Source organism: Carassius gibelio, chromosome A11, assembly GCF_023724105.1.
Source record: "Carassius gibelio isolate Cgi1373 ecotype wild population from Czech Republic chromosome A11, carGib1.2-hapl.c, whole genome shotgun sequence".
Classification (NCBI taxonomy): Eukaryota; Metazoa; Chordata; class Actinopteri; order Cypriniformes; family Cyprinidae; genus Carassius; species Carassius gibelio.
In genome coordinates, this window is record NC_068381.1 from 9,190,633 (window position 1) to 9,203,262 (window position 12,630).

The window sequence follows — 12,630 nt, forward strand, 5'->3', positions numbered from 1 at the left end:
AGAAGAGTCTAAGCATGCACTTCTGTGGCTTCCATTTCCACTGTGATTGACAGCCAGCAACAAAGATGAGAAAATATACCTTTATTTATTCTTTTATTTGAATCCATAAAGTGTCTAATCATTGAGGGATTGTTTTAGACTGCAATTTATAATTCTTTTTTCAATTTTAATGTATTTTAAAATGTCATTTATAGCTGTTATGGCAAAACGGAATTCAGCAGCCGTTATTATTCAGAAATCATTTTAATATGCTGATTAGCTGCTTAAGAAACATCATATTATTAATGCTGAAAACAGTTATGCTGCTTAATATTTTTGTGCAATCCATGATAGATGTTAAGATTCTTTAATAAATAGAAGCAAATTTTATACTATAGTGTGTAACCCTAATATATAGACTGAGAAACTTAGTGCAATATAGAACAAAACTAGGTATTGACAATCAGTGCTAATAGAGTCAAAGATCCCCTAGAGGTTCTGCTGACTCAGTGATCAAAGCATGGCTGTTTTCTGAACTGTTTTCTCTCGTAGGTATAGCACTTACTCCATGGTCATCTGGGAAACGAGGTCAAAGCTGGTGAAGTTGCCATTGGCGAAGTTGTCTTTGTACTGGCCCATCTTAATAGCGTCCAGCCAATCATCCACAGTGTTAAAACTGGAGAAGTCAGGCACACTGCGGTCAAGCAAGGGCAAATGCACACTGGAGGGGCAATGAAAAAGAGATTGAGAGACAGATCAGTCACACTGTTGTGAATGTACCAATAACCACCAAGTACACACTACAATCTGGAAGTCACCAGTCATATATATATATATATTTTAGGTACAGAAAATGAATAAAGTAATCAAATGTAAAATACCATTGCATATTTTACTCTATAAATTGAAGATCAGTCCTTGTTAAATTGACAAAAGCTATTCAGTCAAGACCAGTGAGTGATTTCCTTGTCTTTTGTTGTTTGATTAACATTAAAAACACAGATAGCAGGTATATAGCCTGCTGTCACTTTAAGAAAATGCACTTATCTAGTACAATGATACTGTACTGTACGTTCATCTGATGAAGTCTGCTAGGATTCTCACCAAGTGAGATGGCATGTTGACATCATGATGTTTGTGTGAATTTGTCCATTCAAGCACAAGACTTGAAAAAGAACTCAATATTTGCATGCAGTGAGTTAGCACAATTTGGATAAGCGCGCAAACAAATCTTCTCACTGTGCGCGTGAGTTCTGATTAGCATCTTCTGGCTCTTGAGTGTTTAAACTGGTAAGGCTTAAATGCGTTTAGTTTAAACACAGATAGCAACGTGTGCTGTTCAGGTCTCACTTGCGCACGTTAGCAAACAACACCCGGGTGATGACGTCGGTTTGGAAAGACAGAATATGTTTTTATCAACAGAAACATACATTAGCCAAATTCTATTTTCTATTCTTTTTTATATGGTGTTATTTTAAGATTTAAGTTGATCTACAGTGCAAATGCGTGCCGAACCATGGGTGGAGAATTGGTATGGATCGTTTTTTACAGTGAACCATTATACTCCTACTACAATCCCCCCATGGTATACATGGCACATTCCTAAAGCACACGTGGTTCACTGTTATTTGGCATATTATCATCAATGGAAAATAAATAAATAAAATCTTGTGCATATTTTTGGCAATTGTGATACACTTGGGAATACTGAGCTATATTATTTCTTGGGTCAACATAATTCAATCTCTGGAGAGGAAAAAAAGATCTTAGGGAAGAATTTAAGTGTGAAATATCCTCTGCCCTGCTTAATTCTTAAAAAATGTAATTAATGTCCCCAGATGACTGCACTTTCTAGCAACATTACTGTAATGTATAAGCCTCCGGCCAAAAAGAGCTGGTGAGAAGCACGCAAAACCCAAGCCTCTCACCATCAGCGTGATGACAGAAGAAACTGGGCCACTTTACATTTGTCCACAAAAAACTGACTAGAGTTGCTTCATCTCCCAGATTTACCAATGTTTCAAGTGTATTACTGGCTAAAGCCTTTAATAATGATTTGATCTATCAAACACAGTTGTTTTTATTTAAATAGCAATTCAATGCCAAAAAAATAAAATAAAATAAAAATAAATAACTTCACAGCATAAATAAAGTCCACCACTGATATCAGAAGTAAAACCAGAGCATTGACCAAAAATTGAAAACAGAACAGAAATAATTTAGAAGAAGGCTTTTTAAAGGCTCTTTTAAGGTCATATTCCATTTGGTTTTGTAAATATGCCTTGAAGGATGCAAGTGAGTCAGGTCTGGCAAAAGGTCAGACGGAAAATTATCCCCTAAAATAAATGAACCATGCATGCAAAAAGGACACATGCACACAGACATACACTTCAGTGTAACGGTGAGACAGTCAGACTAATCTAAATACTAAATACCTTAAAAAGGAAACTTCAAAGCGAGTAATAAAGTTGTTTTTGTAGCCACACATATATCATGTAACACGGATAGATCTGCACCTCTCTCCAAACAATACAGTATTATGTATGTGCAACGGTTAGACTGAAAACATCATTACAATCCCTTGATGCTGCCATGGCATACCATAGTGTAAAGTTTCACATCTGTGTCTAAAGCGCTTTCCAAAAAGGCAATGTGTCTCCATAAACTAAATACTGTAGAAACTTGTTTAAACATCTTTCTGCATAAATATGATTTATTGTAACGACTATTGCACACTACTCTGCCTGAGTTAAATTGTGTCAGATGAGTCAAAGTGTTAAATGTACACCCTGTTCCAAAGCCCAGTGGGCTGCCCAGCTGTCTACAGCCTTCTAGGTAGAAGCCTAAGTCAAAGGAAACCTCGAAAGTGACTGTTTTGGAATGCTCTACACATAACATGCTTGAGAAACTCCATTCACAATTGGTTACAACAGATTTTGATGTCATAAAGAAGATCTAATATGCATCAACCAACATAGCACACATATATATTTGGTAAAATATTTATATTATAATCCACTTTTTTTTTTCCACTTATGTTGTTGCACTGCATTCTGGGATTGCATACTCTGATTCATTATTTACAACATTTAATTGTACATCCTACTCAGTGTTGTCCTCAAAACAATGTGTAATCAGTAGTAAATGAAAACAAAAAATGTGACTGTATCTATGTAGGTTATTTTCAATTACACATTATCAATGTCTAACAAGAAATATTATGCTGTTACATTATTGTGTGCCGTCTGTTTGATACACACACTGGTTCACTGAACTTTACTTAACAGAAATCCGTGAGTTTTTCCCACAGCCGCTCACTCCGCTGTTTTCCACATGTCCATATAAATGTATTATTCACAGCTGTAAAGTGACGTTTCTGACAGATATTTTCTGTGCATAGTGCACAAACTCATTGTCAATTACATACATCAGTTATTATTGATAAGTTGTTGTAGCACTAGTTGATTCCTATCTTTTGCAACACCCTTCACGTAAAATGCTGTCTGGGTTTTACAACCACTCACTCATTTGCTTTTGATCATCCAAACAAACTGAACTCTGTTTTCCAACTCACCCTGATGAGAGTGGAGTCATGGCCTTCAGGCTGTTGGGGTTACGGATCATCTTGTCCAGGTTGTTGACAATCTGGCTGAACTTGGGCCGGTTGTTACGGTCTTTCTGCCAGCAGTCCAACATGAGCTGATGGAGGGCACTGGGGCAGTCCATGGGAGGGGGCAGCCGGTAGTCTTGCTCAATAGCGTTGATGACCTGCAGAGGGAGACACAGATCTGTGAGGGTCTCGAGGTGGTTATTAAAAGGGGCGAAGAGAGATACACTAGTTGCATCCCAAATGTCAGTGACAGGTGATAAACGATAGTGGGAAAGAGGGAGGGATGGCTTCAGGAAGTGACACAAGCCAGATTAGAACTTGGGCCTCCTGCATGAGTAGCACCATGCAACATGCCTGCCTCACTATTTAAACTGTTCTACAATATAACATCTGTTATTGTTTCTCAGGCCTAATTATACTGTAGGCAACATTAATGTGTAACATTATAAGATAATCTAATGTTTAATCAGTATTAGCTGATAAGTTAAATTCTCGGGAACTGTAACTCAAATGTTAAATAATGTGTAATGCATTAGATTTAAATTAATTTAATTTAAATAAATGTAAAAAAATGCCATAAATCATTGCTTTGATAGGAGCTGTCGGCATGGCGTGAGGCAGGTGGCAGTAGATATGAGCCAGCGTCTGGGCAGGGGGGTTGTAACACAACAGGAGACAGAGGATTGATCTGCAGTCTTCATAAATGCACTGTGATCATTATCTTGGTCTTAGGGGGACACAAGGAAGCCATTTGTCATTGGCCACAAACACAGATGATCACACACCCTTTACACTTACAAAACCACACACACACAGACAGACTATAAATAAGCACTCATAGTCAGCTGCTATCTAAATACCTCCTAAATCAGCTAATAGATCTTGATTATGAAGGTGCTGATAACAACAATTTGGCAGTACATGTGTTTCCTCTCTGATCAAATGTGAAAAAAGAGCGGTCTTAGCGTTACTAAGTTTTTTGGCAGCATATAGCAAGAGTCTGGCTCCCATCCGTTCTACTCATTTCAATCCATGCAACATCTGTCAGATTAAATATGATTAACCCATGGCCTGTAATCTACACGCTGACTAAATTGTACATTTGGAAAATGTGCTGCAAGCTGTAACAGGAAATCAAGAACGTCACTTAAATAAAACTTAAATACATCTCCAGCAAATTAACTATGTAGCATCACTAAATGTGCAAAAAAAGGTACTGAGCATTTATCCGAACTGAGCCGACGGCTGTACTGTCACATCTGAATGAAAGAGGGTGCTTCAAGTGGCCTTGATGGCCAGAAAAGAAATGCATGGCCACGAATTGAAAAGTGCTTGCAGGACCCGAGTGAGACCCGCCGTTTCCCAACTCATTATCGTAGCCATTATGGTGTACCATTCAAGGCCTCATTAATCTCATTCAAACGGCCAGCCCGATGGGAGGACCCAACGCTATCTGGAGCTGCTAATAAGATAACTGCAGTCCCTCTTAGCGCATTAGCATTCACACTTTCAATTTGAAACTATTTTCATTATCTGGACCCATAATTTGCCTTTTCCCAGCCACCCAGAGGGATGCTAGAAAAGGGAGCTTTCTTCAAGGGCAGGGACTGTTTAACGTGGCACCGTGCTTTGCATGTGAAATAATCATTTTATTCAACAGGAAGTGAGTGTGAAATACAGTTGATTTTTTTGTGGTAGCCTTTGTGACAGATGCATTTGGTGAGTAATGATAGCCTATGTCAGACTTTGTACTTCCGCTCAATTTCAATTCGCTTCTGTACTCAGTCTGCGATAGCAAACCATCTCCCAGTTGGCTCAAAAACAGCTGGCCCCACGTCATAACCAAACGTTATGTTACGGGTGCACCAATGATTTAAACTTCAGACAAGCGCCCCCCCATGAGAAAGTAAACACTTGTCAATTATGCCCTTCCAGACTCTGTCTACGAAGCAAAGCGAAGTTTGGTATTACCAGGCTAAGTAAATGATCCCCTTTGACACAATACAAGGACAACAGCTTGATGACACTATCAAAGTCACATGACGTAACCCACCAAGAGCATATGTTCTCCAAAATAAACACAGATACAGTTCAAACCTCTTATTTAAACCCCAAAAATGTGATCTCTTGAAATCCTTATGTCTTCTTCTGCATTCTGAGGCGAATCTGATTTGATGATTGGTGCGGCTGTTTGGGGTCTGAGGTTTGGCCTCACATACAACAGAGTAGCACATGGGCAGATTTAAGACGTGCTCTCTCTGCTGTTTACCCTAGCCTCTGATTCAACATTGCTGCACAGCATTCATCTATTACGCGCTAAAATACGGCAGCCATCCAACAGCCTCTGGCACGACCATTAGAAAATTGTTTTTTAAGAAATTGGTAGTTTTACTTTATAAAGATAGGGGATTTGCAGCTTAGAAAAGGTTATGAGGTTGGAGCACAAATTGGAAGAATTGAATAAATAACTAAAGTAAAAAGAGTTGTATAACTATAATTGTATAACCTGGAATTCAAATTTAACCATGAAACAAATCACCTAATAAATGTGCACCACCTTCAAAGATTAGGGTCGGTAAGTTTTTTTTTTTTTTAAAATCCAGCATATTAAGCAGCAAAACTGCTTTCAAAAAGTAGTGTAAGCAGTGAGATACGTACGTCTTGATTGGTCATGTCCCAATATGGCCGCTCTCCATACGACATTATTTCCCACATGACAATCCCGTAGCTCCATACGTCACTGGCGGAGGTAAACTTTCTATATTGGATGGCCTCTGGGGCTGTCCATCGAATAGGGATCTTCCCACCCTGTATAAACCCAAATCACAAACATCAGTTCACCTCAAATCAAAGCACAAATCTGCATGAAAGTTTCATATCAAATATAAAAAAAACTTCTCACCAGGGCACTGGTATAGGTGGGATCAGATGTGTCGTCCTCCAGAAACCGTGAGAGTCCAAAATCGGACACCTTGCATACAAGATTACTGTTAACTAAGATGTTGCGGGCCGCTAGGTCCCGGTGCACGTAATTCATGTCTGCAAGGTACTTCATCCCAGAGGCGATCCCTCGTAACATGCCCACCAGCTGAATCACAGTGAACTGCCCATCGTTTTGCTGTAAACAAATACAGAACATAAATGGGTCAAGACATCAAATATTGGTAATACTGGCCTTGATGTAAATCTCCCTTTTACTATTTAAAATATTCTTATTTTATGTTTTTTTTTATTTTAAGGATTCAGTGGGTAAATATATTTATGAGCATATTATGCAGTACAAATGTTTTTAACATTAATAATGACAAGAAATGTTTCTTTAGCACCAAATCAACATATAATAATGATTTCTGGAGGATCAAGTGACATTGAACACTGGAGTAATGAATGCAAAAAATTCAGCTTTTTGTTACAGAAATAAATTACATTTTAAAATATATTCATATAGAAAATATATTTATAATTACAAGTTTGTCTCTAAATCAAAATCACAATTAATCACAAAAAACATGATTAATTATATAAAAATTTTAAATTCTTGAAAATTGATTCACAGCCCTACTTCTTATAAAATGCATTTGTAAAGGTGAAGTGTGCATAAAAAAACAATAGCATTTTGCACATTCCTAATAAGTAATTGTGTTACAGTTATCTCTGGGCAACCTATAAATTCCAAACAACAGCAATAGGTAAGAATAAAGCTGTGGAAATCATGGTTAATGTCGAGTATGCCCAGTCGGATAAGAGTAGAGACTGAACACAGTGTTTTGAGTCAAGTCTGGATTGGGTTGGCTGTGCAAACGCTCTGGTGAGGATTGGTAGAGTTTATGCTAAGCAATGCTAGATCAGACATTCGATGATCAATGTGGGCCATTGCAAATCTTGCAGCTGTTGACCATGGTGGTCAGAAAGCCCTTTGCTCATGAGGAGGTCCAGCAGTTTCTGACCCAGCTGTGCTTGCAGCTGCCTCCATCTGCAGACCCTCCGCAGACAGCCATGAGGCAAGCAACATTCAGCTTCTGATCAGAGGAGACGAGCGCAGCAGGCGTGGTGCGGACAGACACGCACGCGTCAAGTGGAGAGAGATGGAAAGCAATGGATACTGGATGAAAGAACTACAAGATGTCTTCATTTTGTGTCGCATGCAAACCCTTCCTCCTCTGAGCAGCATGTGCCACATTCAAACCCTTCCCCCACATTAAGCCGACTTGATTGAATTTCTCCTCACCCTCCACAGCAATTAAATGGCATCCATTATTCATGCAGCTGAAATCCTTCGTAAATACAGCCTGGCACTCTAATCTGCTCACTGTGTTTGCCTATAGTTTAATTGGAGGGATTTTTCACTCAAAAGTTATTTGGAGTGAAGCAAACATTCTTAATATGTGAATTATTCTATCCATGCTGTTTCTTCTTAGACACGTCTTTGCTGTCGGTTCGGCTGTGCTTAACTTTTCATTTGAATGCTTCTCAAATATGTCTGAAAGTTTTGGTAGCATACCTTTTTGAATTTCTCTCCCTTTTGCTCTCTTTCACTACTTAATCAGCCACAAAACAATGTTGGAAGTTGGATCAGTGCAAGGAAGACAGGTAAGTATCGAGTCTCCCTCTCAGTCGTGTCTTACAAGAGCTCCATCAGACTCATATTCTAGCACTTCAGCACTAACACACAATGTTGTCTTCCGCTGTCATAGTGAGGTGCCACAACAGACGCATGTTTTTTTTTTTCAAAGAAATCAGCATTCTGTTAGAAATGGATGACAGTCTTGCAGAAACAACACAATTGTACAGCTACACAAAGATCTGAGGAGTTTCAAAGCTCTCGCACACCACCAAACTGACGTTATGAGAGCAAAAAAAAAATTGTTTTCTTTTTTAATGCTTCAATATAAAATTGTGATTTGAACACAGAGTAAACCTGATGTATGAGGTGGTGTTGTAATATTTTCACTCTTCTACTTGTGTTATCAGAAATCGGTCATTTCTTCACTTAAGAACGCACGGTAGGGCATGTGCGTTCTGTCGTAGGGTGTTCTGTGCAAGTATAAACATGAGCAAAACAACTGGCTAGTCAACAGTTAATATCAGAATCTCACAATTACAGAGGTTAGCAAGAGCTGGATCTGATTGTGGTGAGAATAAATAAATTCAGTTCAAATGTCTAACAAATGGTGGGTCGTTTGGTTCCTGTTTACTCGCCTTCGTTTAAACGGCATAACCATGAAGGTTTCTTGTTTCAGATAATTACACTTCCTGAGCCTAACACTCCGAAAAGCTACGTGTCAAGGATAAAATAAATGTTATCTCGTGATAGATCAGAGGCAAAGCCTTGCTAATGAGCAAAACAAATCATCCCTTCCCCAAAGATTACATATTTACATAAATCAAAGGCTTTTTTTTTTGACGCAACACACAGTGAGCCCAATTACCGGCGATCAAGGCATCCAGATACCTATTTTATCCACATCAGCTCTAAGCTGAAATCAAATTGACGCATGCCAGTCATCAGCTGACAGCAGCATTTTCTTCTCATTCCAATGCAGATAGATATACAAAGTATTTTTCTCATGCTAAGAGTTTTCAGATTATTGCACCAAGCACAATTTTTTGATCACTATGTGTGTTCTGTGATATAGGTCGGAAGCAAATATGGAGCCTCAGTTTATCAGACACCGCTCTTCTAAAGCTTGTAATGCAGAGAACGTGGTCGAGAGAGCATGACCAATACAAAATGAGGGCATGACTAAACACAGTGCAACAATTCAGAGACTGCTTTAAAGCAAATGTTAGTGTGGCAACCCATAGAGACGAATGGAAGAGAACTGAGATTATTACAACATTCCTACAGCTGGAATCAACACTGAGCGTATTTGTTTGTTATGGGGGGTAGCTGGGTATTGCAGAGAGATCCTGTGGAAAATTACCAGATGGACAGCATGAGAAATTAGGAGGGAACATTTGTATGATGCTGAGCATGCTGATGCGCATACAGACCTGCAGACGACGCCTTTTTTTTTCTTCTTTAAAATACTATGGGTTCACTTATAAATCCTTTTTGTCTAATTTAATACAAAATAAAATGGTTAATACAGCACAATATTATAATATACAGTATGAAATGTTAATATTCATACTTTACTAAATATTATATATAATATATATATATATATATATATATATATATATATAGAGAGAGAGAGAGAGAGAGAGAGAGAGAAAATATCATATATCAGCCGATTCAATCAAGTAAAATGTAATCTCTTAAAACTACATTTTACATTTTACTTTTTTAAATTTACATTTAAAAATGTTTCATATACTCTGACTGTATTCGTCTGAAAACTGAAAGTCATATGCACCAAGGATGGCTTGAGGATGTGTAAATCATTGGATAATTTTCATTTTTGGGTGAGATGTTCCTTTAATTTATCACTGCTTTCAATTAGGTTATGTAGATTGCAACAGTTATTAAATCAAGACTCTGGGCAAAAATGCTCACCCTGAGGAAAGAGTCCAATGAGCCATTCTCCATAAATTCTGTGATGATCATAACAGGGCTGCTCTTGGTCACCACTCCCTCCAAATGGATCACATTGGGGTGATCAAATTGCCCCATGATGCTGGCTTCACTCAGGAAGTCTCGTCTCTGCTTTTCTGTGTAACCAGTCTTCAGTGTTTTAATGGCCACAAACATTTCCCTCTTTCCTGGGAGCTTTAGGTTACCACTGCACACCTCTCCAAACTCGCCTATGGATAGAGACAAGCGCATCGTTCTTTAAGTCAAGGCACAAGAAAAACTTCATGGTAGAACACTGTTGGACATTTGGAGGTTTGATTACCTGCTCCAATGACCTGCTCGATTTTCACATATGAGATGTCAATCTCCTTAGCAAACTCCCTCACAGCTTCATTGGGGTCTTCATACGTAAATGGATCAATGTAAATCTTCATTCCTGGTGATACTTGAAAAAATTAAAAACAGCTATAATATTTAAATGCTGCAAAAAATACTGTACATCAGAATAGTCAGAGTAAATGTGAGAAAGAATTAGAGATGCGAGCCTCTGGGAATTCTGGAAATGGCTGGCTTTCCAGCAGCTTTGAATTCTGAGCATGACATTGGAAGAGCTTATGACTACAGTCAGTGGAGTGTAACAGTGTTTGCCAAGAGAAAGATTAGGCGTTTTAAATGTATGTATTACCTCTGGGGAGTCATAGTCCCCAGTGAGGACCATGTATCAGCACTTTCCATTGCTGCCAATCAAACTGCTTTTGATTGCAGGTAAATTGGCTTAAAGGTGAACTTAAGTGTGTGAGGACTTAAGTAATTCCTGTTTTAAATCCGATTATTCAGTCTTTCGGCTCTAAATCTATCCAAAGGTATTTTAATAGACATATTGTGTTTTCACGCAGCATGAGAGGTTTTCTGCTGGTGATCTGTCTGCTCAGACGTTTTTGGAATTGATACATGTGCTCTCGCAACAGACAAGATGAAGACAAATAGAGTGAGAGAAGCGAATGGCATCCACTATCAAAGGATCTGTGAACGTCACACTTCAATTCATGAGGTTATAGTGTATCTGCTATGCTGGAGAAAATTATTCTGAGCAGAGCTCTCTCTTTAAATGATAGTTTACCCAAAAATGAAAATCTGTCATCATTTACTCTCCCTCAAGTTGTCCAAAACCCATGTAACATTTTGTCCTCTGTGGAGCACAGAAGGAAACTTTTAGCAGTATGTTCTTGCTGCTTTTTTGCAGTCACTGAACGTAAATATTTCCATTCCCTTTAATGATATGGACAAGAGTAGCATTCTGCCTAACATAATTTTTTTTACAGAATGGAATGATAAGAAGGTAAGCAAATGGTGACAATTTTTCCCTTTACGATTAAGAAACTGAAGGCAGAAAGAATGAACGAGATACACGTACAATTGAGAAAATGAGAGCACTTTCTGACTGGTGAGCACTATTTTGCAGGTTTTACTGGGCCCACACTGGCCCAGGAATCATTTCAAAAATACAGAATTTACAGCAGCCTTTACCATTGATTACACAGCATAAAAGCTGTTTAAATTGATAATGAAGGACAGAGAAAAATAAAACTTGAGGAAAAGTGCCAGACCATTTTCAATCAGCAGAGTGAGCAAGAGAGAGATAAACTATAAGCCCTCAGATTGAGAGCGAGCAAGAGCAAGCAAGCGAGCTTAGCTTTAAATTATTGCCTCGAGAGAATCTTAAAGATTTATTTCTATAAATGGAACAGCACTCCGAGGCTAAGGCGGTATTTACTGAAGTATTGCTCATTTTATGATGAATCTTTGACGGATCTTACTAACTTTGAAACACCTGGCACTGAGCTTTTTTAGCATTAGCTTTGTGTACCGCTTTGATGGGAAAATAAACAAGAGGTGGAAAAAGAACTGAGCTGGAGAACAAAGATGAACAACGAAATCGCTTCTAGGGGATACGTGGTTAATTCACTCTACGATGGAATTTCGAGGGAAGCTGTGGGGTTAATATTTTTACAGATTAATCAGAAACTGAGGTCCAACTTTGAGATAAAGGTGTGTTTGATGGTGAAAGAGATACAGCGGCTAAATAGAGCTGTGTGAGGGGGGAAGTGGGGGAAATTGAGGGCATTAGTATGTGTAGGTATGTAACAGAATAAAGATTTAGGAAAAACCAGAATTGATTAGTATCTGATGATGAGCATTTATCAAAATACATTAAAAAAAACTTATAGTTTCTAAACATTTGAACCATAACATACATTTTAATTGTATTCATAGTGTGTGTATAGTAGTCAAGACCGAAGTACTCACTGTGGCCGCTGGTGTAGTGTTGCAGCTTGTCTGTGTATTCTGAATCTGCTCTCTCGAATCCACGTCTGCAGGCGAACAAATACAAACAGCTCTACTTGTACTGTTTAAAAAGGTGCTAAAGCCCTAGAAACAACACTCACTACTGACCACCGTCATCTTGTTAACACAACCCCATCATTAAGTGAGTTTTTACAAGCTCTGCTGCTCTGTAAATGTC

At 38.4% G+C, this 12,630-nt stretch overlaps 1 protein-coding gene across 2 annotated transcripts in view; it reads right to left on the reverse strand.

The window, feature by feature from the left end:
* Window positions 1–12,630, reverse strand: part of LOC128022247 (ephrin type-B receptor 2) — a 146,727-nt gene that overhangs the window by 5,212 nt on the left and 128,885 nt on the right. Inside the window, exons 9-15 of one of the 2 annotated variants that reach the window (XM_052609598.1) lie at window positions 12,414–12,478; window positions 10,429–10,551; window positions 10,089–10,336; window positions 6,492–6,707; window positions 6,248–6,397; window positions 3,554–3,747; window positions 545–700 (exon numbers count right to left, since the gene is read on the reverse strand). In XM_052609598.1, coding sequence (XP_052465558.1) covers window positions 545–700; window positions 3,554–3,747; window positions 6,248–6,397; window positions 6,492–6,707; window positions 10,089–10,336; window positions 10,429–10,551; window positions 12,414–12,478 — 1,152 coding nt within the window. The remainder of the gene's footprint in view (window positions 1–544; window positions 701–3,553; window positions 3,748–6,247; window positions 6,398–6,491; window positions 6,708–10,088; window positions 10,337–10,428; window positions 10,552–12,413; window positions 12,479–12,630) is intronic. The other variant, XM_052609599.1, reaches the window with a different exon arrangement.